The 25913-nt window shown below is 36.9% G+C and overlaps 1 protein-coding gene across 1 annotated transcript in view; it reads left to right on the top strand.

Annotated features, from left to right (window-relative positions):
* Positions 1-25913, top strand: part of LOC117400369 (PH domain leucine-rich repeat-containing protein phosphatase 1-like) — a 143358-nt gene that overhangs the window by 78614 nt on the left and 38831 nt on the right. Inside the window, exons 5-6 of the mRNA XM_034000224.3 lie at positions 21592-21738; positions 22049-22276. Coding sequence (XP_033856115.3) covers positions 21592-21738; positions 22049-22276 — 375 coding nt within the window. The remainder of the gene's footprint in view (positions 1-21591; positions 21739-22048; positions 22277-25913) is intronic.

The raw sequence follows: 25913 nt of genomic DNA, 5'->3' as shown, positions 1-25913 counted from the left end.
AGTCTACCTGGCAACATTCAGTCACATAAGAACGTTTGTTTAAATTGGTCAGACATTGTTTTAATGCAAGTATTATTTGAAATTATATTTCATTGTAATTCACTGAGTTAACATACTTTATCAATTTAAATCTACCGCATCCCCAAATTCGAAGACCAACAAAAAAAAAAAAGTCCCTGAATGCAAGGCGGATTTAACGCTTAACAAAAAAAACACAATAATTAACTGTTAAATTACCTTTTAATTTCTAGGTGCCAACATGGGACACTGTTATCATACATTAAAACATCAGACTAAGTCACCAATTATATTACAAGGAAAAGAAAATATGTACAGTACTTACAGTAATGAACGGCAGTCCTTGCAGTTTACGGTAGCTGAAAGGGTGAATTACTTTGTCAGTTTTATTTTCATCCTTTGTTCATATTGGCCAATGTGACTTTGTCACGTTCACCAGCAAAAATAGCCTTTCGATTACATATACATCTTCTGACACACTGCTGCAAATTCAGGTTCTGCTGCTCGGTTTCGCTTTTCACTCCCCCAAAATTTTTACTTTTATTTCGGTCAAAAAACTGTGACCTTTAAATGAGTAAATACGGTAACTTGTAAGATTAAGCGATAATATAAAAATCGGATTGTTTTTTTTTCCCCTAGGTTGAAAGATAGGTGCTCTCCCATTCCTTTTTGTAATTTTTTTTTGGTTTGGCTTCCTTCTTTATTGGAGCTTCTTTATAAATCACAGGGAGGTTCATATTTAAAATCTGTCCGAAAACCAAACATTTAAACTAGATCAGTGTGGCAAAGCGCCCCGCCCCTGTGTGCATTTGTGTTATGTGTATGTATGCGTGCGTATGTTAATGTTGGTGTATAGATTGGTACACGGGATATAAACGGGTCTGTGTTGCACGTAATGAATTCACGTGCTGGGATTCAAGTGAGTAAATAATTAGTAATTGAATCCCAGCACAACAGTATATATAGATGCACGTTTTAGTCACTGGTGGTTAGGTGTTCGGAAGAGGAGAACGGGTGAGAGAGAGAGAGGAGAGTTAAAATCAAAGATCGTAAATATAATAGTTGTTTGTACTCACCGTGTTTGTTTGTCTCCGTGCACCGTTTGTTAAGTGTTTAGTCCGTTTTGTTTATATGTTTCTTTTGGCTACCAGTGCCGTGTCCTGTGTTTTTGTACTGTTAAACCTTTTTATTTTGTTAATAAACGCTGAGTGCAGCCATTGCACTCAGCTCATCATCACAACCACCGTCTCTGTCTGTATATTCCTCTCTGGTCTGACGCCACCCACTCTGGCCGTCTTTGTGACAATCAGTTAGAGCAGTAATTCCCTAGATTAATTAGATCGCTTGTTACCTATAGGAAATTATTTAATGTCTAAAAAGTGTCAAGTGAGTACTATATTCTGATGTACCATCTCATAAAGCTTGCAGCTGAAAACATTGTCCAGTTCTGTCATTTTAAAGTAGTTAAGCCGCCTAGTAGCATATTTTATAATCGCCTATCTCTAAACAATCAAAGCTGTGGGTCTAGTTTTACATTTTCACAAATCGGTAAGAGAAACCTCAGGTCAAATGTGTACTATGATATAGAAATAATTTGCATTCTGAAGCGGCATAAACACTTTCAGTCGCTTGATTTTTCTTCTGCGCCAGGTAATCTTTTACCCGTTATCAAAAACTGGAGAAACTTCTACCTCACATCTCTCTAGACACTCCCGTCCACATATAACAATTTTCTTTTTTTTTTTTTTTGCATTTCACTCTATGGGTAGATGTGACAAGGTGGACAAGGCCTGCATTGTGCGTGTCTGAGCTCTTCCTTAATGCAGCGTTGCATACAAGAAATGGAAGAGAGCTATACCTGTTTTTAAAGAGTGATATCCAAGGCTTTTTTTATTTCATTTTCTTTTATTTCAGTTGGAGATGTGGAGTTTGTTCAAATACCCACACTGAAGAAAAGTTTTGACTTGGTGTTCTGGGGCCCATTTCATAAAAGCGATTTGTGACAAAAAATTGTGACACGCAAAATTAACTCTGCACCATTTTGCATATGTATGACATCACATAATTAATCACATGACAAATGTTCCCCAAGACTGGCCATAGGAAAAATAAATAAAAAAAATTGGGGAGGGAGGTTCCATCTTTGTCCTACCACTCAGTATAGAAATGTAACCGCGGTTGAAATACAGTGTACAGACATTTAATCAATATTTAATGTCTCACATAAGTAACAGAAGGTACAATACTTCAGTCGCTTTATATGGTATATCATTATTTATCATTTCTTTACATTAAACTGTCTGTTATATCTAATAGCTTCTTTCTTTGTTTATCCGAGTGCAGTATACGTTTGTATGGCTAAATAATACTGTATCTTTTTTTTAAGACTATTTTATCTTTGCTAATCTTTAAAAAATAATTTGTGTTTTCAAAGTTAAAAGTTTGCAAATGTTTTATGTTATAATTCCATTTACTGGGATGTTGTTTCTTTTATGTCCAAAAGTAATTGGTGGAACACTTGTAATGACAATAGATTTAGTATGCTAATTATATAAATACATTTGTTGAGATCATACCATTTGCTGTTTTTTATGGAAGTAGTATTTTGTAATGTTTATTTTTAAATCATGCTTCACAGTTGATACCTATTTTTCTCTTTCTTTCACCTTTCATCCATAATAATTGGATAATAATGTCATACATACACATAATGGTGCAGAGTTAAGGTTGAGTAACCTTAACTATACTTTAACGCAGTTTTGGCAATTAATTTTCTTAGGTTTTTTTTTTTTTGTTAAAAAAATAAAAAAATAAATACATTAAAAAAGGTTAAGCTTTCAGTTAACCTTCCTTATTTAAATGACAGGTCAGGTTGAAACAAAGTCCTGCTGTGGAATGGATTGCAAGTGCCAAGATTGGCTACCCCTGAGTGTTTTTGTAAACTGAAAGTAGAAAAATGTTAGTATTCAAGAATAATTTATCTGTCATAAAAAGAACATAGGAAATCAAAACTAATGATACATATCAAATAACTAATGCATTTCTGGCAACATATATTTTGAAGAAATTTATTCAACAGGCTGTATATATTTTATTATATATATATATATATATATATATATATATATATATATATATATATATATATATATATATATATATATATAATGTAATGTAATAATTTTGTAGAGCATGTTATACATTGCACGACTTTGTTTCAACCAGAGTTGTCCTTATTTAATTGACCTTTTAGGACATGTCTGGTTGAAACTTAAGTCCTGCAATGGAATGGATTTTAAGTGGCAAGGTTACAAGTGATATAAATAACAACACAGAGGGATCAGTATTAGTATTAGGTCCTCTGCTATTCCTAATCTACATTAATGGTTTAGATTCTGGTATAGTAAGCAAACTTGTTAAATTTGCAGACAACACAAGAATAGGAGGAGTGGCAAACACTGTTTCAGCAGCAAAGGTCATTCAAAATGATCTAGACAGCATTCAGAACTGGGCAGACACATGGCAAATGACATTTAATAGAGAAAAGTGTAAGGTACTGCACACAGACAATAAAAATGTGCATTATAAATATCATATGGGAGATAGTGAAATTGAAGAAGGAATCTATGAAAAAGACCTAGGAGTTTATGTTGACTCAGAATTGTCTTCATCGAGACAATGTGGGGAAGCTATAAAAAAGGCCAACAAGATGCTCGGATATATTGTGAGAAGTGTTGAATTTAAATCAAGGGACGTAATGTTAAAGCTTTACAATGCATTAGTAAGACCTCACCTAGAATATTGTGTCCAGTTCTGGTCACCTTGTTACAAAAAGGATATTGCTGCTCTAGAAAGAGTGCAAAGAAGAGCAACCAGAATTATCCCGGGTTTAAAAGGCATGTTCTATGCAGACAGGCTAAAATAATTGAATCTATTCAGTCTTGAACAAAGAAGACTACGCGGTGATCTGATTCAAACATTCAAAATCCTAAAAGGTATAGGCAATGTCAACCCAGGGGACTTCTTTGACCTGAAACAAGAAACAAGGACCAGGGGTCACAAATGGAGATTAGATAAAGGGGCATTCAGAACAGAAAATAGGAGGCACTTTTTTACACAGAGAATTGTGAGGGTCTGGAACCAACTCCCCAGTAATGTTGTTGAAGCTGACACCCTGGGATCCTTCAAGAAGCTGCTTGATGAGATTCTGGGATCAATAAGCTACTAACAACCAAACAAGCAAGATGGGCTGAATGACCTCCTCTCGTTTGTAAACGTTCTTATGTTCTTCTTCTTCTTATGTTCTTATATACAATTCATAATCAATATATTTATAGCACAAACACTATTTTAAAAAAGCAACTCGCTACCCAAAATAAGTTGTTTAAACCGTTCATAGCACACAGAGCACGTCTTATTAGAAATATATTTTAAAGTGCAGATCACACATATATAAATTACAACACAGATTTATTTATGTATTTTAGTTTTTATATAGCGCTTTTATCAAAGTGCATTACAATGCATACAACACTTAAATCCTACTATGTTTACATTACTGTATCATTAGGCCTATAGGCTACATTTCAGGTTACCAGATTTCCAGATTGAAAAACTGGGATTTTTTTTTTGTTCACTTCACTACTGCATTTTCTAAATGGGTGACGACACACAAAGTATGGTACTGTAATATTATTTTTCATGGTACATACACAGAAGTAGGCCTATTTCATTACGTGTTGATAACTGTACCTTTTAAAGTACAGAGTATTAAGAGATCATCTTTAGTATAGACTTGCAGATTTTTTTCCTGTTCAAACTACAACACTTATAATTAATTCAAACTCTGTTCTAGGATAAAAAGTATACTTATATAAGTAGGCTTTGTACTTTTCAACATTTATTTCTGTCCTCTAATGAAATACATTTGTTTATGTACAATGACAAATAATATTACAGTATCATACTTTTGTGTGCTTTCACCTCTGTGTTGCTGTACTGCTACTAGGTTATTCTTCTAAACTCTGTGTGTGAGTTTACCATGTCTCTGTAAATGAGGTAGTATGTAGGCTAACTACTGTGATTACATGGTGGTAATAATAGACAATAAAATAAATAGTATATTTCTTTTATTATATTACTTAATTTTTATAAAATTGTTACAGTCCTCCCCCTTTATAACGCTGTAGTCGGGAGCCATAGTTAACAGACCGTGCCTTTTGTGTTCCGCCTTATAACAAGACTACTAGTGTTAGTGTAATGGCATTATGGGGAGCCATTACCATACCGCCTTATAAAGCAGTATAAAGGGCCGTCTTATAAAGGGGGAGCACTGTATTATTAAAAAGTTCTGATTTTATGTATGTAGTGTACATTATTAGAACTTTTTTTTATTAACCTCTTGTAACTTTTAATAAAGAATATTTCAACATTAAAAACTTTAAAACATACATTTAAAAAAAAAAACATGGCGCAATGTCTGTTTATTTCCTGTGACACCAGTCAGTACAGTCTAACAGATATCTTGAGAGGCCTTCTCACAGACAAGCCGGGCACTAGATTTTAAAACCTTTGCAACCACAGTTAGCCCCAAGCGGGACTTGAACGTTTCATGATGTATGCCTAGTCTCGGACAAGATGGCGGTGTTAATGGACTTTTCAGGTTGAAAACTGCTCTACACGCATGCGCAAGGTTCACAAGAATTATGGGAAATGTAGTCTTAGCATCGAAAAAGTGATGAACTACACTGGTCCTTTATCAAAGAACTGTTACGCATCCGATTTTAAGTCTTTGTGCATCTTTTTAAAAAGTTTAAGAAAACGGGTTAAAATCTTAAAATGAAAATAGCAAAAGGCACATCACACAAATAGGATCTACCTGTCTGGTAACTTTCATTTTAATTAACCTGGTAGTTTTAGAGAACCACGAGGGTGATTTTTTTTGTAATGTTACTCTATGGGGAAAATACTATTTTTTCGACGTGTCAAAAAACAAAAAACTACCAAACAGAACTACACGTCATTTGGGGGAAAAATTGCGCCTGCCAATCTGACGCGAATTTCAGCCATTAATGTTAACCCCCTTTTTGAGCTGTGCAAAAAAGGGTTTAATATGGGAAGCTCATTTTAACCTTATAGTGATGCTACCGCGCCCCTGTAATTAAAATAAGATCACAATTCAAATAATTTTACATGTGCTGCATTATTGTAATCTATGCAATTTTTATTAGATCAAGAAATTTGCTATAGATGGATCTCAAATACTAATTTTGTCCCCTGCTGTGAATGAGCACCTGTATATGCAGGAAAGGTTTTAATTCCGTGAATGTTCAAGCCATCTCATATGCCAAAATGTCAATGCCAAAATGCCAAATGTGTTAGATGCTGTCATTCGATATCCTGGGAGTACAAACGGCAGTTTAATTTGAGCAAATTGTGATATTTGCCAATCGCTTTGCCAGTGGAGATATTGGGAGACAGTGGGTAAGATGATGATGATGATAATAATAATAATACATTTTATTAACAAGTTGTGTAACTTATAACTATTGTAACAAAGCCTTTACGGCTGAAGCTTGTTTTTGCCCTTTTAAATACAGACCCAGACACACAAACTGCAGGTTTAAAGCACTAACGTCCGCTTTTATTATTTACAGAAATGAAAATAAACAAAATCAAAAACCTAACTGCATCAATGAGTGCTAAACTAACCTTTTTAAAGAAATCTTAAACTATAAAACCGGACAGCTAAGCCGTTTACCGGTTGCAAAATACAGTTTTTTACAAATTCAATAATATAAAGGTTCACACAGCACCTTCAGTAGCCCACACAGGACTTCGGCTTTCACGCAGACAGCCCCTCTAAACATCTCTGATCTGCTTTTTTCTACCTGTCTGTTGATTACAGGCAGGTGTTGCTAATCACGTTAGAGCCATGTGAAACTCCTCCTGGTTCACTCCCGTGGCATTCTGGGAGATGCAGTCTTTTAGCCCCTCCTGGACAACATTTCTCTACTCCCCCTCGTCTGCCACACTATTTACTATTTTCATTATTGTTTACTTAGATGTATAACAAAAGACGTGTTTACTTACGTTGGGTTAAAGGCAGCAGGAAGAGCTTGTATCTGCTTTTCATTTTTTGCTCTCAATACCAGCAACAGCTACTTCACCAATTATATTTCATTAAAAATGTTTCCTCCTCATTTGAGGTCTTTTTCATCTCCCTTCTTCTTTTCCCTTCTTTTAATTTTGTTCTGCTTCTAGATCTATCAGTTTTTTTCTTATTTCAAGTATCGTTCTCTGCTCCACCCCTAGAGCATTTACTGCAGACGTGATTATGTGCCACTTTTTTTTTCTTGTCCTTGTTAAACTTCCAGACAACTTGCCAAATAGAACAGATTTGTGTTGGCCAACCATTTCTATAATTGTATCAATTTCTTCTTTGAAAAAAAAATGTTTTCCTTTGCACCCCTGCCATTGTGTAATTACGTAATCGGTCACTGGGCTTTAAAGTGGAATACAGAGTTACTAATTTTTTGAGCGCAGATCGCAAAAAAAGCGTATGGAATGAACGACACTTGTGAAGTGCTTTATGGACCTCTGCGTCCTCGCAAACCTCATCGCAACCACATCGCAATCACTGGACTTTTATGAAACGGGCCCCTGGTACCCAATGCCTGTCTGTGTCACACTCATTCCTGTGGTTAACAAGTGAGAGGCTTGGACATGGAAGTTAAGACAGATACTGGAGCTGACCTTGAGGACAGGAAATTAAATGCTTTAAATATGGCATGAGTCAGTAGTAGATGCCAGCTGGCCAGTGTTGGGGAAAGTAATTACTCGAAATTCAACTTTTACTTCGGAATTATCGAATTAGAGCGTCTCTTTTTATAATAGAAAGCTCATGAATAAAAATGTCCTGGAGCACCAATCAATAATCAAAAACTGCTTCATCACCTTTCAATCCCCCTTTATTCAAGTGCAGGATCCGAGCAAAAAAATTACTTTGCTCTCTCTAAATTAATTCTGGGTCATTCCATATGAAATCAATCACCAAAAAAACTGACCTCTTTTGATTTGTGATAAAAATAATTCCCATGCATGTTTGCCTTTCGGAGAAGTGGTTGCAGTGTAAATTTTATGCCTGAGTGACATCCCGTTCATGAGATACAGCTCATCCAAGTTAACCCATTTTGGACCTCCTCATCCAACCTTTCCATGGTCATAACTTCCTCCATATTCGACACAGAAAGGTAGATTTGGTGTTGTTTTAAAGCTCTCAAATAGCATAATCTGTGAAGTGTAAGATAAAAAATGTTGTGTGATTCTGTGACCTTTGACCTCACCTATGTCAAATCGCGTAACCTTGGATTTTTGTCAGCGTTTGATAGATTTCCTGCAAGTTTAATTTTGTGCCTGCCGTTGGTTGAGGCACAGCACAGAGTTGAATACAGAGTGTCAGGTGAATCTTCTAAGTGTAGCGATTACACACCTAATACAATTAAACAAAAATATTTAGTTGTAATCGAGTATACGCACCTGTTAAATTGAAACTGTAGTGAACTGGTGCAGCTGTGACAGATTCATGTTAATTAGTTAACCAATTTGGCCTATTAGCACATGTGACTAAAGTGTAGCACAGATGAATTAAATACAGATCAATACTGAAATGTGCCCTTTATAAAGTGAAAAACAAGAAAACCCAACTATATCGTCTAAAAACATTGTCCAAAAACATTTATTAACATTCTTGACATGAAATGTTGGTAGCTATGATATTTGACAGCAATTTTTTCAAAGATGAAAAGGAACATGAGATTTCACAAATAAACAAGGCCTTGGAGGCAATACAAGAATCTCCAATGGAGAGAAGGAAAGTGTCGCGAAAGGTATGCAGCTCAGAAGGTAAAGAAGATCAGAGAAGCAATGAAGAGAAAGCTAAGAATGGTTTTCCCACAAACAGAAGTGGAAGATCATGGCCCAGCTGAAGGAAAAATTGTAATCAAATATCAGTCGAAGTAAGTTCATATTTTGACAGCTGTGCGAATGTCTTGGTCTATACGGAGGACTGCAGCTGAATTTGGTGCTACCTACCGCCAGGACAGCCAAGGCTTTACAGGAAGAGAAGGGATGCCTATCTGATCCAAATCCAAAAATTGGGGGGAGAACGCTAACAGAGGAGATTGCTCAAATGGTTCTGTTTACAATAAAGTCGCGAAGGAGGGAGCACCAACAAAAATGGATTGTTCTCTGCAATCTTTCAGAGGCCTATCGTTTATTCAAATTACTGCATCCTGACATTAAGATTGGCTTCTCCAAATTTGCAGAGCTGAAACCAAAGGACTGTATTGGCAGGCAGTAGCGGTACACATGCTGTGTGTCTCTGCACAACACACCAGAATGTAAAGCTGATGTTCATTTGTTCTAAGCTTCCACACCTGAGTGCCAGTACAGAAGTGCCTTTGAATCACTATCGGCATTGCTTATCATATCTCATGTGTTCCCCACCTAATGTCGATGGTCATTTAAGTGTGAAATGTGTCCATCACTTGAAGATTTCAAGAGTCATCTACAAATGCTCTTTCAAGATAGCCTGGTGGATGCAGTGGAGTATCGGAAGTGAACTACAACTGACAGATTCACCCTTAAGAAAATCAATGAACCTGTTGATCAGTTCATAGAGACTTTCAACGTCTTCGTCGACATGATTTCATCGCAAAGATGCAGACTGCATATTATCAACAGCTAAGAGATGAACTCCTTCAAGAAAATGAATTCCTAGTTCTTGGTGATTTTGCAGAAAGCTTCACTTTCATCATTCAAGATGAAGCACAATCACACCATTGGAACAACTCTCAGGCAACCATACATTCTTTTGTTTGCTATTGGCGAGACAAAGATGGGAATTCTCAGCACATCTCATATGTTGCAATATCAGAATGCATGACTCATGACACAGTCGCTGTTTATCGCTTTCAAAAGCATCTTTTGAGGTTCTTGGAGAACAAATTTGGGAGGTGCCCAAAAAAAATCTATTACTTCTCTGACGGGTGTGCAGGGCAATATAAGAACTGTAAAAATGTCCTCAACATTTGCCAGCACTTGGAAGACTGTTGCGTGGAAGCAGAGTGGAACTTCTTTGCAACATCTCATGGCAAAGGACCCTGTGATGGTATAGGAGGAACAATTAAACGAATGGCAACAAAAACCAGTTTGCAGTGTCCATAACCATGGCCAAGTCCAGACTCCACACCAATTGTACAGGTTTGCAAAAGACAACATTCCTGCTCTTGAAGTAGAATACTTCACGATATCACAATGGCAAGCTGAGCAAGATTTTCTGGAGCAACGATTCTTCAAGGTAAGAACTCTCCATTTGCATCTCCATTTCTTTCAACCATATCCAAAGCAAAAGTCGTTGTATGAGAGTTCCCCCAGTCAACAAAACAAAGAGAAGAATCAATCGCATTTGAAGAGGATGTCCGACCAATGACCAAGTGAAAGGATATGTTACTGTTCAGTATGACAGTCACTGGTGGCTCGGGCTAGTGGTGTCTACTGATCAGAAGAAACGGGAGACTGAAATTAACTTCTTGCACCCGAATGGACCAGCATGATCATTCTGTTTCCCATGCTGTCCAGATCAATTTATTGTAGACATGGGGGGTGTGGTGACATCAGTGGAGCCAACAACTACAACAGGAAGGGCATACACCCTGAGAGACAAGGAGATGCCAAAGCGTCAAAAGCCTTGACAGAATGGCTACGAAGGAAAAGGGCAACTTCAGCATAGGTGAATGGTGAATTGTGTTAGAAATATAAGGACAGAAATATAAGGACAGAGACCTGAAAATGAAATATCGACATTTCCACCACTTCTAACAATACATTTTCTTTTCCAGGCTCAGTGATTCATTGGATTTGAACAGTGGTAATTACAGCTCCTGGAGAAGCATCACTTAAAATACCAAATATGCGCTGACAGAAGTACCACTGGTGGAGACAAAATTAAACATGCACAATTCAGTATTGATTTATATTTAATCCACCTGTATTTGTTTGTTTTAGCCAATTGTGTAAATAGGGCAACTTGGTTAATTCATTAATATATTAATAACTGTTACAGCTGCACCAGTTCACTGCAGCTTCAATTTAACAGGAGAGGAGAGTATACTTGATTGCAAATAAATAGTTTAGTTGTATTAGGTGTGTAATCACTTCACTTAGAAGATTGACCTGACACTCTGCATTCAACTCTGTGCTGTGCCTCAACCAATGGCAGGCACAAAATTAAACTTGCAGGAAATGTAGATAAGGGTCTCGGCTACAATCTATCAAAAACTGATAAAAATCCAAGTCTACAAAATGTAATGAATAGAGAGCTTTGAAACAACACCAACACCAGCTATGTCAATTCTGGAGGAAGTTATGACCATGTAAAGGTAGGGTGGGCGTCCAAATCAGGTCAAGCTTTGATGACCTGTATCTCATAAAATGGGAGGTCACTCAGGCCTAAAATTCACAGTGTAACCATTTCTTCCAAAGACAATAAATAATATGTGCAAAAGTTTATCAAAATCAGAGGTCTACTGAAAAAGTGAAAAATGGATGTTTTTTTAATTTGTCCTGTTTTAATTTTCCTTTCATAAGTTTTGCTTCTGCGTCTGCTAGTCAGCCCTTTCTATTTAGTCTGTGAGCTGTACAACTTCAGTCCAGACCCAAACCTAATTATGCCTTGCCTTTATCCATAAATCCTACCAGAGTCTATAGGACTTTCAAATACAGTACCTTTAGAGGCTTTAAGGTTCTAGTACAAAGGCTTGAGCCGGTTTCAATAAGGTATTGTTAACTGTAATTACTTTTAACAGTACTTAATGTTAGAAAGCAGCCCTTAATATAATGTACTAAATTGTTTTACAATTCAGCTTGAGTGTGGTATTTAGAAAATGAGTGTCAGGTTGGGGAACTGGCCTCGGTTAAAGCCCAAGGTATTATAAGTATACTTTGCTTAGTCTGCTTTGTTTTCAGTTACATTTTAGATGAAAGGCTTTGAGATGTTGTGCCTGTTACGGGTTTATAAACAGATATTTTGTATGTATTCAAGAAGGTTGAGTAATACTAAACCAATGATAAAAATTCTCAGTGTAGTTGTTGTTTTGCTTTGTGAGTTCCCACTCCCTCCCCTGCCAGCTCGTGCACACACCTGGAAGAGGAGGTCTCAAAGCACAGCTCAAACTGATGTTTTCAGCTACAGATGAAATCCAGAGAGTGTGTCACTTCATAGTATATTTTCGACTTTTCCCAAAACACAGCTGCCCAATCAAATTAATAAAAACACCAGCTGCCCAATCAAATCAATAAAAACACCAGCTGCCCAAGCATTTTTGTTTTCTTCGATTATATAAAGTTGTTGACTTGTTAGATCTTTGTTTTTTTTTGGGTTTTTTTCCCCAACGGAGGTTTTGCTTCTTGTAATTCTATGCACTTGTCCACTGTCATGCCTCCTCAAAAGATCAAATGTGATGAAAGGAATGTCACTCATTTAAAAAAAAAAAAACTTTTAAAAGACCTCTCACAACAATGTGTATATTTATTGCGAGTTTAATGTGTTGTGTATTGATAATTTATTAATTGAACTGTGCTTCGGCAAAAATAAATTCCGCCGTGCATTGTATTATTTAACTGCAGGGTAAAAAATCCTCAACAGCCAATCAGCGTGCAGCATCCAAACATTCTGCTTTTTAAATAAAGATTATAGCTGGAGATTCGTAGCTGCAACTGTGCTGGCACCTCATGGGTGTAAGTTCACAGATTATTAATTAACATAAATACATTTTTGCTACAATTATCAATTTAAAAATAAAACAATCCGGTTGTTTCCCCTCTCTGTAAATTCGTGTTAATGAAAAGTAAACTAGAACCATTCTTTAAAACTCCAATTTTAAAATAACTTTGCTCACAGAAATATGCCCACCAATGGCATTAAAACAAAGAAAGGTAAGTCTACAGTTTTTCTTAGTATTATAGTGATTTTTTATGTGCTTATTTTTAAGCTATGCTGTGTGTGGTCCGCCTAGAAAATTCAGGTAGTCCGCGAACAAAAAAGTTTGAGAACCACTGGTGTAGACTAAGCAAAGAGGCACAAAAACAGGTGGGTAATGTATTGTCCATGAGATGCTCACACATCTAATCATATCATAAGGTGAGGGTATATACGTGGGCTATATATAAATATATTTATACAACAAGCGTTGAGATATCTAGCATTAAATATTCAGTGGTCCCGGGTGAATATTCTTCTGACTGGGTCGCATTGTGGAATCTAGCTCTTATTCATTCAAATCCAATGAGAGAATGGCCGGGTGAATCATACCGTTCCAAATTACGCCGTTTTGACAAGCAGTTGCTGAGCTTGATCTAACTAAGGAAAGTAATTCTTCGATAACTGTTTAGAAAATAGCGGGAAAATGAAAATACATGAAAAAAATGCTTTTAGTGACCAAAACAAGGTATGGTATTTTAGAAAATATATAATAAGTATAATAATGTATGGGTAAAAAATATCATTACAATATTATATCATTATGTGAGAATGCAATCTGAAACATTTATTAGTCATTTTTTATAGTAGAGAATAGTAGATTTTTCCATCAAATGATATACCTTTTAGGAACATTATAAAATAAATCTGATAAAGAAAACAAGAACGTTTAATATATTGTAGAGTCATTTTATGTGGGTGCTGTTTAGTATTAGACTTGAATAGAGAGCCCTTCTTTTTGTAAGCTTTTACAGGGAGTTTCTATGGTGTGAACCCTCATGCATACTTGGCTGGCCCTAAAGAAAAGAAATTAAAAAACAAAAACTAAAAATAAAATAATCATTTACTTGGATTATATGAAAGTCATCATCTGTATAAGATCCTTTAAATTGGGGCCAGAGACAGCATTCTAATTACTTTTTTTTATTTTTTTTATAGCGTAATCCTGTTCCTCACAGTAATCTTGTGATCGTTCCGACAAGGAGAAATTTAGCACAGTGCTCTCTGCAGGAATTGTATCCTGGAGAACAGATGAACTCCAGTTTACCCCAGTTAAAATGAACTATGTGAAAGGGGGGAGGGTGTCACACACACACACAATCATTCTCAAAAGACATTCTGAAGAATTGAACTCAAAGACAGTAATTAAGCTCCATGTTTTGCTAACCAAAGTACACAGAACACAGTATTATAATCGGAAATAAAACCACTGATGGTTTCAAAGAGTAAAAACAACACAAAAAAGATTTGGCCCACAAAAGAAAATATAAAATACATTGTTGGATTGCTGATGACCCAGACATTGACTTCTGACTGAATGTGGCAGCCATGTTAAGGTCATTTAACTTGGTGGTTCTGTAACGGGTCATGTTTGTTCTGTTATTCTCCTAATGTTTAGAACACAGCTATATATTTTGATTCTTTTCTTAGTTCCATTATTGGTTCCAGTAAAGATTAACCCTTTCACTGTCATATTGTTTTAACCTCTGGCCATATCAATGATACAGACCACATGCTTTGACATTGGAGGGGTCTATTCAGTAAATGTTTTTTTAAAGTCTTACCTTTTTTTAAGCATGCACACATTTCATGATTTCATTTAGCTTTATGTCTTCCATCAGTTGCAGGCATTATGTATGGGAATAATTAACATTTGTTCAAATCAGTGACTCTAATTTTAGTGCTTTTATGAATGTGGACCCTAATTTGCAGTGTAGCTACAGTTGTTTGTTTTTTGTTGACTGTGATTGAAAATCTGCTGTCTGCAATGTAGTTAAAATGAAAACAGCAGAGCGGGGAAGATTACAGCAAGACCAAGGCGATTAAAAAAAAAAGTCGTCAGGCTTTGACGTTGTTGTTTAACAGTTGATTGCTTTACCCATTTGCTTTAAAGAAGCCCACAAAGTGTCTTACTTTTAAAGGTCAAAGGTCTAAAATTTAATATTTAAATAACATATTTATGGAAGTTGTTTCTGCTATGGAACTACACTAACATAGGGTAGTGTGGTAGGGTAGTGTGGTAGGGTAGTCAAGGTTTACCGTCAAGGTTAGTGACAGAAAGAACAGTTCAGCACTTTCGTGCATTTTTATTAATTCCTTAAGAAAACAAAAGGTTTAAACAAACACTTCACAAACAAAACAGCACCTAAGGTAAGGCTATCTCGGAGAAGTAACAGGACAGAAAGCACAACCTGCTGGTCTCGGCCCTTCTCCGTTCTCTTTCTTCTCTGCTCCCTGAACGCATATTTTTGTTCTTTTATATTGAGTTGTCTCTCATTTGGACAATTGTCTGATTGATTGGCCAATCCAGAACTGCATTCCTAGCCGATCAGTTAGTCAATCAAATCTCCCCTTAAGACGCCACACTGATCCAATTTAACTTAATTAGCATGCGATGGCGCAATGGGTGGCCATCTTGGCTCCAGGCTGTTCCCCCACTCCTGAGCCAAGATGGACACCAGCCACAGAAACATGTATTCTGTTGTGCAGAGCCTCTGCCCTTGCACAGGTAGATTTGCAGAAATGCCACCTTTTGATTCTGTCCATGGCTATCAAATCCTGTGTAGGCCACTTGTTCAGTTTTGCTAATTTTAAGGTAATGTGTGTTTGTCATCTTTAAACAACATAATTCCAGTATATTCTTGTGCATTACTAGATATGATAAATATTTAAAGATGATATTGTTTAAAGATGGTGCTCACAGTAAATACAAGACGCAACATTGGAAGAATTACCTTATAATTAGCAACACTGCATAAGTGGGCCTATACACAAGGAAAACGTTTAAATTTGACAAAAAGTTAATTTCTGCAGATATATGGTACTGTTGTTCTATTAAATGTGAACTACCGTCCATAGAAAATATTGTATTTTTGACTGTCACACAAATTTCCTGTCTTATAGAGATGTCCTTTTTAATGTCTTTCCCCCTAACATTACATACAGTACAGTAGAATGACAGTATGTCAAATGAATTATTGCTATAAATGGTGACTCACAGTAAGCATTAACATGAAAGAGTTTTATCTGCCGTCTGAAGTCTTACAAAGAGCCCAATCAAAGCTGTTATAGTATATTGACGAAGAAATCCACAAGCAGTGCATTTATTGAATCTGGCCTATGTTTTACTATATATATATAGGATATATAATTAATGCATGCACAGTTCTGTGCTAGTTGTACAAACTACTTACTATATTAGCTGCTGTATTGCACAGAAAAGATGTTATTTAGATCAGCTGCTATACATACATTATCATGGAGGTCCACCTGTTATTGGTTTGGTAGTTTTTGTAAAGCTGATTTCTCTCATAAAAATGTAAGATCTTCTCAAAAAAATGACTACATTTGGTTGTTGTCTAGGGAAAAAAAACTCAATACAAAATGTCAGATTACATCACAATCAAGGAAAGATACAGTAACCTCACTAAGGGTGAAACAGAGACAAAGCTGTAGTAGGGAGGCATGGCCCTGGGATTGTGGACTTCTGAAAGAGTTGCCATTGGTTGCTTTGTGTTTCGGTGTGTATTGTTCTGTGTTGTTCTTGATTTTGCTTAAATGTATTACTTTGTTTATCATTTTGTGTCTGCCTGTCTTTAACTTAACTTTAACAGTAATGTATGTAATTTACAGTAGTATTTCTCCATTTAGTAAGCCTTAATTTTATGACTTGCATGATGTACTGTATGAAGTGATATTAAATTTACCATGTTATTTTTATTTTTTATTTTTTAATTTTTTTTACAGTTATACCATTCAAATTTTATATTGGCCCAGTTCATTTGTGAATAGGCGGTTCTTTTTAAACAAGGAGAAAAAAAGAAACACAGCACTTTCAACGATGTAACCTAATTCTGGCAATAGGAGAAACCAGAAATTTATGTCTGCAGCACCTCTATTTCAAAGGGAACTTTGTAGGCAAAACCACATGACGCATATTAAATGAGTAATAGCGGTACTTTTTTCCTCATGAATTTCTTCTTGAAGCCATGTTTTAATGTTACAGTAATGAAGAAAAACAAACCAGAGAGAGAATGCTTTAGATATAAAAGTGTCATGAAAATCTGGCTCCATTTGCCATCAGTGCCCTACATCCTCATAATTTCCTGATACAGTACCTGGCAATCAACAACCACTTCAGCTCCATGTGTTTTCTTGTTGGTGGTTTTACATCGCTGAGGTTAATTAAGCAATGCGCTGTTAGCCTTTGTTTGGTCTTGTAATCTAATTGGCGTATGCATCTTTTGGGTTGTTTCAATGAAAACAGCATTAATGCTTTGATGTTAAGATCAGCTGTAATTAAACTGAGGAAGTAATTAATTTCAAGAAGTTTATTCTGGAAGAAAAGCAACTGCTCCTGGCATATATGTTTAAAATGTATATGGTAATTTTCTGGACTAGGTCTAAACTCTTTTGAGCAGAGACTGGTTCAAAGCTAGGTGGAAAGCTCAATAAGCAAATTAATTATTAGACACCTCCTCCTTAAAAAGGAAACATGAGAAATAGGAAAGAACTGTGAGTATGTTGTACAAAATAACAATATAAACCGCTGTCCGCACAAATGTATTAATTCATTACTTTGAATCAAGATAGTAAAATGCACCAAAGCAAAGCATGAAAACAAAACAAAATATGGCCTACATTTCTTCAAAAACTCATGCACGCTGCCTTGACAGACACATGGTTTGTTAAAATGTACAATACTCAGTAGTGAAACCAGTAGCACTTTATCAAGGTGGTATAGTATTTGTATCAGAACAGTGGACCATGGATTTTTGTAAATCCTGAGGTATTCTGTTTTCATTATTGGGAGTTGCCATGAATTTCATTCAGTAAATCCTGTTTGTTTTTTGTTTTGTTTTTTCTCCAATAAAGGCCAAATCCAATAACCTTCTCACCTAAACCCTCCTCTGGGAGTACTCTTATCAGCCACTCTTGTTAGGAATGGAATAGGCTTACTGGTAAAGCCGAGCTGAATCCAAATTAAAATGGATCTTCACAGAAAAGCAGATCTGGACATATGGTTATTTAAGGCTGTATTGTTGTTGCATTTCATCCACTTACACCAGCATTTTGTTAACAGGTTTCAGTGAAGTAAAATTACAATCTAAAGTGATTTATATCTAAGGCAATATGAAGTAGAAATAAGCAGAACAATGCAGTAACAAAGTATTTGATACTGTTACTACAGTAAGCCAGAAACCTGACTGCCAGCAATAACTGTAATGTTCTCTCCAAATGTGTGTAACACAGGCTGCTGACTCTGTGTTCTGACTGTATAAGACAGTCTGTCAGGATAAGTTACTGTGTTTGCCAACTACAAATTAGTTACCTTTGCAGTTCAGATTATTGAATGGTAAACTAGCTTAAGCTCATTTGACACTGGCGTGCTGTACCTAAGTCAGACCCTACCCAGGTCACGACTCGGTGTCATGCAGGTTGGCTACGTGATTTCACAGTGCTTTTTGAAGAAGCAGGGTCGACCTGGGTGACAGAAGCAAATACACAACATGCGTAGCAATGCCCCGGCAGCAGCAATGTTCACATGACCACCCTTTCATCTGTTCAGGCTTTCAAGATGGCATTCTTGTTACGGACACTTCCATCCAAACATTTCTGGATTGAATCGTCGGCCCAAATGTTGATTAGAGCAAATGTTTCTTCATTGATCCACGCCATCCCTGCATCAATCTGGCTCGTGGTGTGTCCCAATCAACAGAAATATGACTAAACAGAATAAACAGAAATGTCTCGCAAGTTTCTTCACGCAGGCGTGGCTGTTTGTTACTTTGTCCACTTACGACCGCCCATCATGAATTTTGTCTCGCTTGACCCAGGTCAAAGCTTGTCAACCCACATCTTGGGGGTACGTAGTTTCACACTATGCAGGATTGTGACCCGGGTAGCCAAAACCGGGTAGGAGCACTAGTGTGAAAAGGGCTTTAATTTCACAGATTTCTTATAGAAAACGAAACAAAAAGCAAGGTTTGGAAGTCTTACTCGTGTTGTGCCCTTGAAGGTTGGGCTTGCATAAGGTTTCTGTATATATTAATAATTAAACATTCACATTACTGTAAAAGATCATAAAGTGTAATATGACTGCAGTTTCTGCTGATATCAATTTATTGCATTTCTGTTGTCGCATGCGGCTTTCAAGGATCTCTGTTGCCAGTCTGGATTACAGCCCACTTGAAAAGAGCTCTCAGGGAAAACAGCAACCTTGACATTAATGCACTGGCCTGTGGAAACTTTACCAAGGTTATCCTAGATGTACAGTCTAAACGGAGGTCGATACACTGTCCGGCATAATGCTTTTAAATTTAAGGATGTAACTGCAAACGTAAAGCAAGACAGCCACACTGCAGACTTTCCAGAAAACAATTTGCTCAGCAGATGACCTTTTTTAATAAACCATCTATTGAAATGTTCCAGGAGTTGTCTATTCATTAATTAAATGGTTGCAGAAATCAATACTTCAATTTGAGATTTTTGTTTCCGTTTCCTTGCTCAGGAGATGAATTCTTCTCTGAAGCGTGCCAGGTTTGATGGTATTATGGGAAGACCTTGAGCCCTACAGCATCACAGTGTGTTAAGGTGTTGTCCCATCAGTAGACTTAAACCCCATGGGTACAGAGTGAACTAATTGGGTAGACTTCTGTCAGTTTGTTATTTTTTTTTCCTTGAAAATAACAGAAAGAACTGGAGGAAAGCTCCTATATTGGAGTCAGGGAGTTATTTCCTTATTAGAAACTAAAGTAGGTTATTACAGTTATCAGTGGTGTGTAAGTGAGGGATAGTCATTTAATATACAACTTTGTTTTTGGGGTGTTTAGGGTACATTTTTTTTTAATAAAAGTCTGTAATTGTGCCTGTAGTTCTTGCGCTTTGACAGCGCTCTGTACTGTAGTTCTCAGTTATGTGTTTTGGTAGATTTTGAAAACCAACCATTTCACACTACCTGCCACTTTTATAGTGTGGGAGTCGTTCCTCAGTTGAAAAAGGAAAGGTTGCAAGCATGCACACGTCCAAGGGTCGGACGTTGCTAAACCACAAGCAGATAGCGTTGGAGCTCTTTGCAATCAAAGTACAGTACCATGATGATGAGTCATGAAAAAGTGAACTTCAAAAGAGTTTGGTGTCTGTTTTTTACATTCAGTGTTTCTCAAGAAGCTTTGTAAGCACCATAAAGATGACACAGTTTTGACTGTGAATTGTAGCTTGTGCTACGGCCCACAATAACCACAACACGTGCTGAGAAGTGGTGAAGGGATTCCATACTTCATTCAAGGTGCCCTCCATTGGCAATGATACATGAAACAAGCAAGTTTTATGTTAAACATCTAATAACTAATAATAGCAATGTTCATTTCCTTCCTTCAACATAAGGTACAGTAACTTATATAGAACAACTCTGCTCACTGTGTTGGTCTGCAGGTATGTAGTCCCATATTGCGCTTTGTGGGTCACTTTCAGATGTTATTCATTTGTGTCACAGCTCCACTAAAGCAGGAAGCTGGGGGGACTCTAATACAGTAGGTGGGGGCCAACAAGTAGACTGTCATCTGAGTACCAAATCTGGTGATGTTTTTGGGACAGACTAGGTCATAATACATCCTTCTAGGGCAGGTACGTTGTTGGCAATGTGGTAAAAAAAAAAAAAAATAGAGGCCTTTTTTCATGAGACTTACCTAAAATGTATATTTAAAAAGTTAGGGGTGGTGGTAAGATAAATGACAATAATTTGAGTTTTACACATTGGATTAACACAAAAGTGGTATCAGTGCATTGATAGTGCAAAATCTTTTTTTTTTTTTTTTATATAAAGTATGTCAGTGTGGAGAGGTATGATCATGTGACATTATCAGAGGTCATGCAGAGCTGTTTGTGAAACTTGTTGAGAATAAATGGCTCAAAAATGTGTTTTGCCTGACCTAGAAGTGTTTAAGTAGGCTCATAATATTACTCCGATTATGTGTCAGTTTTTATTAAATAGATTTCATCTATATCTTACCATTAGGTTTTGGCAGGGTGTCATAAATGTCCCTTTTTGACAATGTGTATGTTTTTTTTAAATGTTAACTCACGGTGCAGAATTCTGATTACCTCAAAACAATCCAAGAATGTCATCTTGCACATTGCTTACGGTATCAGTTAATATCAGTTAAAATTGGAAACAGAAATTTGGTGTGTCTGAGTGATAATAGTACACATGGTGGCCTTCTTGACTGTGCAACTCACTTTGATAACTTACAAGGAATAAACTTTTGTTTATTCAAAGTATATGCGTGACTTGTATTCAATTACAGAATTACTTCACTCGGCACATGCTACTATTTTCTCCTTTCAAAAGTTGGCATCTCTGGTAGCCTTGGCAAATGTACATTTTAAAGAGCTAATTTAGTTATATGTGTATAGTAACCTTCTAAAAGTTTTACAATTCAGAACACTGGCATGTGATTGTAACATCAGCTATCGCCTTTTTATTCTACATTTAATAGTTGGCTTACTTTTCTTTTTTCTCTCCCTGTTGGCAGGTTCTCAAAGCTGAGGAGTCTCAATCTGTCCAATAATCACTTAGGGGACTTCCCTCTTGCCATCTGTGATATTCCAACACTAACAGAAGTGAACCTGTCATGTAACTGTCTCTCAACAGTGCATGCTGCTGTAGGGAATATGCACAAGTAAGTCCAGGAAATCAAAAGAACATTTTACAAAATCGACTCTCTCTCCAGCAATGTGTCCTTTACCATGGTTACTGTTTCCATCACTGTTCACCCCCCCCCCCCCCCCCCCCCCCTGCAAAAATTTAAATCCAACAAGGTGTTTAGAAGTTATATGCTTTTTGAAGAAAAAATATATAAATCCAAATGAGAAAACCTATAAAAACGTATCACACACATGATTATCTCCAAACACATAATTAGGCTTATTTTTCAGTTGAAAATAACTGTACTTGTGTCTCCATTTTTCTTTTTTTTTTGTCGTCTATAGCCTGCAAACCTTTTTGTTGGATGGCAACTATCTACAGTCCCTCCCCATGGAGCTGGAGAAATTGCAGAACCTGAGTTACCTTGGCCTTTCCTTCAACGAGTTCACAGAGATCCCTGTGGTCCTCCAGATGCTCGCTGCCATGGAGAAACTCTGCATGTCCGGGAACAATCTCCACACTCTCAACCTCCAGACTCTCCGGCTGCTTCACGTCAAGCATGTAGACTTGAGGTAGCGTGGCATTAATTTCCTTCCAACTACTGTATTCCACTAATGCAGTCAACTGTGAGCCTTGCCATTGTTCCATTGGTCATTGACGGAACAAGGGGTGGAAATTTGTTTTGGATTATTGACTGTGGTGCAACCAGGTGCCCTTTAAGAGGTCTGGGTTCCTTAAGCAATCTGAGCTCCTGTTGGTTGTGCCTAATATGTGTGTGTGTGTTTACAGCTTTTAATGCTTTTAGTCAAACACTGGAAATATTTTGTATTAAGCCACCTTCTGAGCACAGTCTTCACTGTTAGCTACATACAGTGCCCTCCATAAGTATTGGGACAGTGAAGTCAAAATTGCTATTTTTGCTGTAAACTCAAACAATATGAAAATACGATTAAAAGATGAATATGAGGCAACAGTACAGAATGTCACCTTTTATTTCTGGCTGTTTCAACACATATATGTTTTACCAACTAAGAATAACAGCACTTTCAGAGTTCCATCCCCCCATTTTATGTGAGCATAAGTATTGGGACATTTGTCTCACAGGTATTTCTAATTGATCAGGTGTTTCCAGTTGCATTGATTGTTCACACATAAAAGAGCTGTGAATGTGTAGTCTCAGTTCTATCCTTTGCTTTTGCCTTTGGTGTCAGTAGGCATAATCCAACATGAAGACTAGGGAGCTGTCTATGAAAGAAAAGCAAGCGATTTGGGTGCTAAAAGAAAAGAGGAACTCAATTAGAACCATAGCACAAAAGTTGTGCATATCCAAATCAACAGTTTGGAATGTCCTGAAAAAGAAAGAAACCACTGGTGTCTTCAGCAATTGGCAACGACCAGGTCAGCCAAGGAAAACAACAGCAGTTGATGACAGAAAAATGACCAGGGCTCTGAAAAACAACCCTAAAATAAGTGTCAGTGAAATCACCAACAACCTCCAGAATGCTGGGGTGAAAGTGTCACAATCTACTGTTCGCAGACGACTCCGGTAGCAGAATTACAAAGGCTACACTGCAAGATGCAAACCTCTGATCAGCACCAAAAACAGAAAGGCCAGATTAGAATTTGCTAAAAAGTACAGAAATGAGCCAGTAGAGTTTTGGAACAAAGTTTTATGGACAGATGAGACGAAGATTAACCTTTATCAAAGTGATGGGAAGGCAAAAGTGTGGAGAAAAAAAGTAACTGCAGATGATCCAAAGCATACCACCTCATCTGTGAAGCATGGTGGAGGTAGTGTCATGGCATGGGCATGCATGGCTGCCTCTGGAACGGGCTCACTCATCTTTATTGATGATGTAACGAATGATGGTGGCAGCAGAATGACTTCAGAAGTGTACAGAAGCATCTTGGCTACCAATGTACAAGAAAATGCCACCAGACTCATTGGGCGGCGCTTCACAATGCAACAGGACAATGAACCAAAACACACTGCCAACACAACCAAGGAGTTCATCAGGGGAAAAAAGTGGAAGGTTTTAGACTGGCCAAATCAATCTTCTGATTTAAATCCGATTGAACATGCATTTCACTTGCTGAAGAGGAGACTGAAGTCAGAAACTCCCCAAAACAAGCAACAGCTGAAAATGGCTGAGTAAAGGCTTAGCAAAGCATCTCAAAGGATGATACCAGAGTTTGGTGATGTCAATGGGTCGCAGACTCACTGCTGTTATTGCATGCAAGGGATTTGCGACTAAATACTAGCTTTTATACTTCTTATATTTGCTTTAAGTTGAATTGTCCCAATACTTATGCTCACATAAAATGGGGGGAATGGAACTCTAAAAGTGCTGTTATTCTTAGTTGGTAAAACATGTATGTCTTGAAACCACCAGAAATAAAAAGTGACATTCTGTACTTTTGCCTCATATTCATCTTTTAAGTGTATTTCCATATTGCTTGAGTGTACAGCAAAAATAGCAATTTTGACTTCACTGTCCCAATACTTATGGAGGGCACTGTACATGACATTACAATCTTCACAAAATAAGGATTGCAAAAATTGTGAACATATTCATTTACTTAAAACCTAGTATTTTTTCATGATCGCTGAGGAATTAACTGCAAGCATGCAGTCGGTCCTTCTCGTTATGCAACTTTCTCAGTTTACGAGGTTACACAACTTGAAGCTTTTGATAACTTTAGGATGTCATATTTAAATGCAAAACGGTTTAAAGTACAACTTTAGTACGTCTTACAGTGACTTGCAAATTGAAAAGTTAATCATTAAAAATATTTTCTGTTAACATAGTCTCTCTTCCATGTATTGGGAAGCCTGTATTCTTATGTCTCTGTGCCTGTTGCATAAGAAATCAAAGAGCCAATTGGTAGGGGTATTAAATATTAGTGTTATCCTAGATTAAATATTAAATATTAGTGTCATCTTTAGATTCACATTGCATCATTTTCTGTTTCAATCGTCACATTCTGTATTTTTTTTTTTTAAAACTCCCAAGCAACCCCCATGATGAACCTCAGCGGTCCAGATAAGCTGTGTACCTGCCTTTTTTACGCATACGCACTAAATTTAAATTTAATGCATAAAAAGATGCATAGCAATTTTGCTGCACAGCTTGTCTGCCTCCCCTCCCGCCTCCCCTAAAACTTCCATTGACAATTACATCTCCCAGAATACAATGTCATCATTTACTAGGAAACTGTACACAAGAAAAACCAACCCAACAAACATTATCCAATCTCTGGCTAGCCCTGTCGTCCTTGCAACCAGTTACGGTAAGAATAAGAAAAAGCTACACAGGTTGAAGGGTAAACACCCCAGTGCAGCTACAAATACTGGAACCATCGTCGGAGGCAACCGCTAAAAAAAGATGCCTATAATATTAAACGAACTGATTTATAACTTGTTAATGCATTTCATTATTTTGTTTATCTGTATGGCTTTATATTGAAGTTTTAACATGTTCACTGAGTTTTTAATAATGTAATTATTTATTTCTTAGCAGACCCCCTTATCCAGGGTGACTTACAATTGTTACAAAATCACAGTACAAAGTATCACATTATAAAATATCACATTGTAAAGTATCACATTTCGGAATATCACAAATACATAATATGACATTACAGATAAGAGCAGTTGTAAAGTACAATAAAATCAATATAAATACAATATACAGGAAGTAGTTATAATTAAGAGCAGTAGTAGAGTACAGCAAGGTATAGAGCAGTTCAGTACGAGTACAAGCTGATGCAAGTACTGGTACAAGTGGGTGCCATATAGTCCAGTATAGTCAAGAGTTGTGAGGTTTACAGATGCTGTCTGAACAGGTGTGTCCTGAGAAGGCGCCGGAAGGTGGTCAGGGACTGAGCAGTCATGATATCTGTGGGTAGGTCATTCCACCACTGAGGGGCAAGGGTGGAGAAGGACCGGGCTCTGGAAGCGGGGGAGCAGAGGGGTAAATGGGTTTATATACAGACATAATGCGCAAATACTCAATCAAAACTATGTAAATAAAAAAAAAAAAATACTTGAACATAAATGTTTTTTATATACAGTCACAAACCTAAATGTTTGCACAATCACAATCCACAAAATTTGTCGCTTCTCCACATATGCAGTGCACTTTCCACTCGCTGCCTTTGTGCATTGGACACTGTAATGGAAGTTTTCAATTCCTCCTTGAACCTAAG

This window comes from Acipenser ruthenus, chromosome 4, assembly GCF_902713425.1.
Source record: "Acipenser ruthenus chromosome 4, fAciRut3.2 maternal haplotype, whole genome shotgun sequence".
Lineage (NCBI taxonomy): Eukaryota > Metazoa > Chordata > Actinopteri > Acipenseriformes > Acipenseridae > Acipenser > Acipenser ruthenus.
Note: the sequence above shows the minus strand (reverse complement) of the source record. Positions and strands in the feature narration are given on the sequence as shown.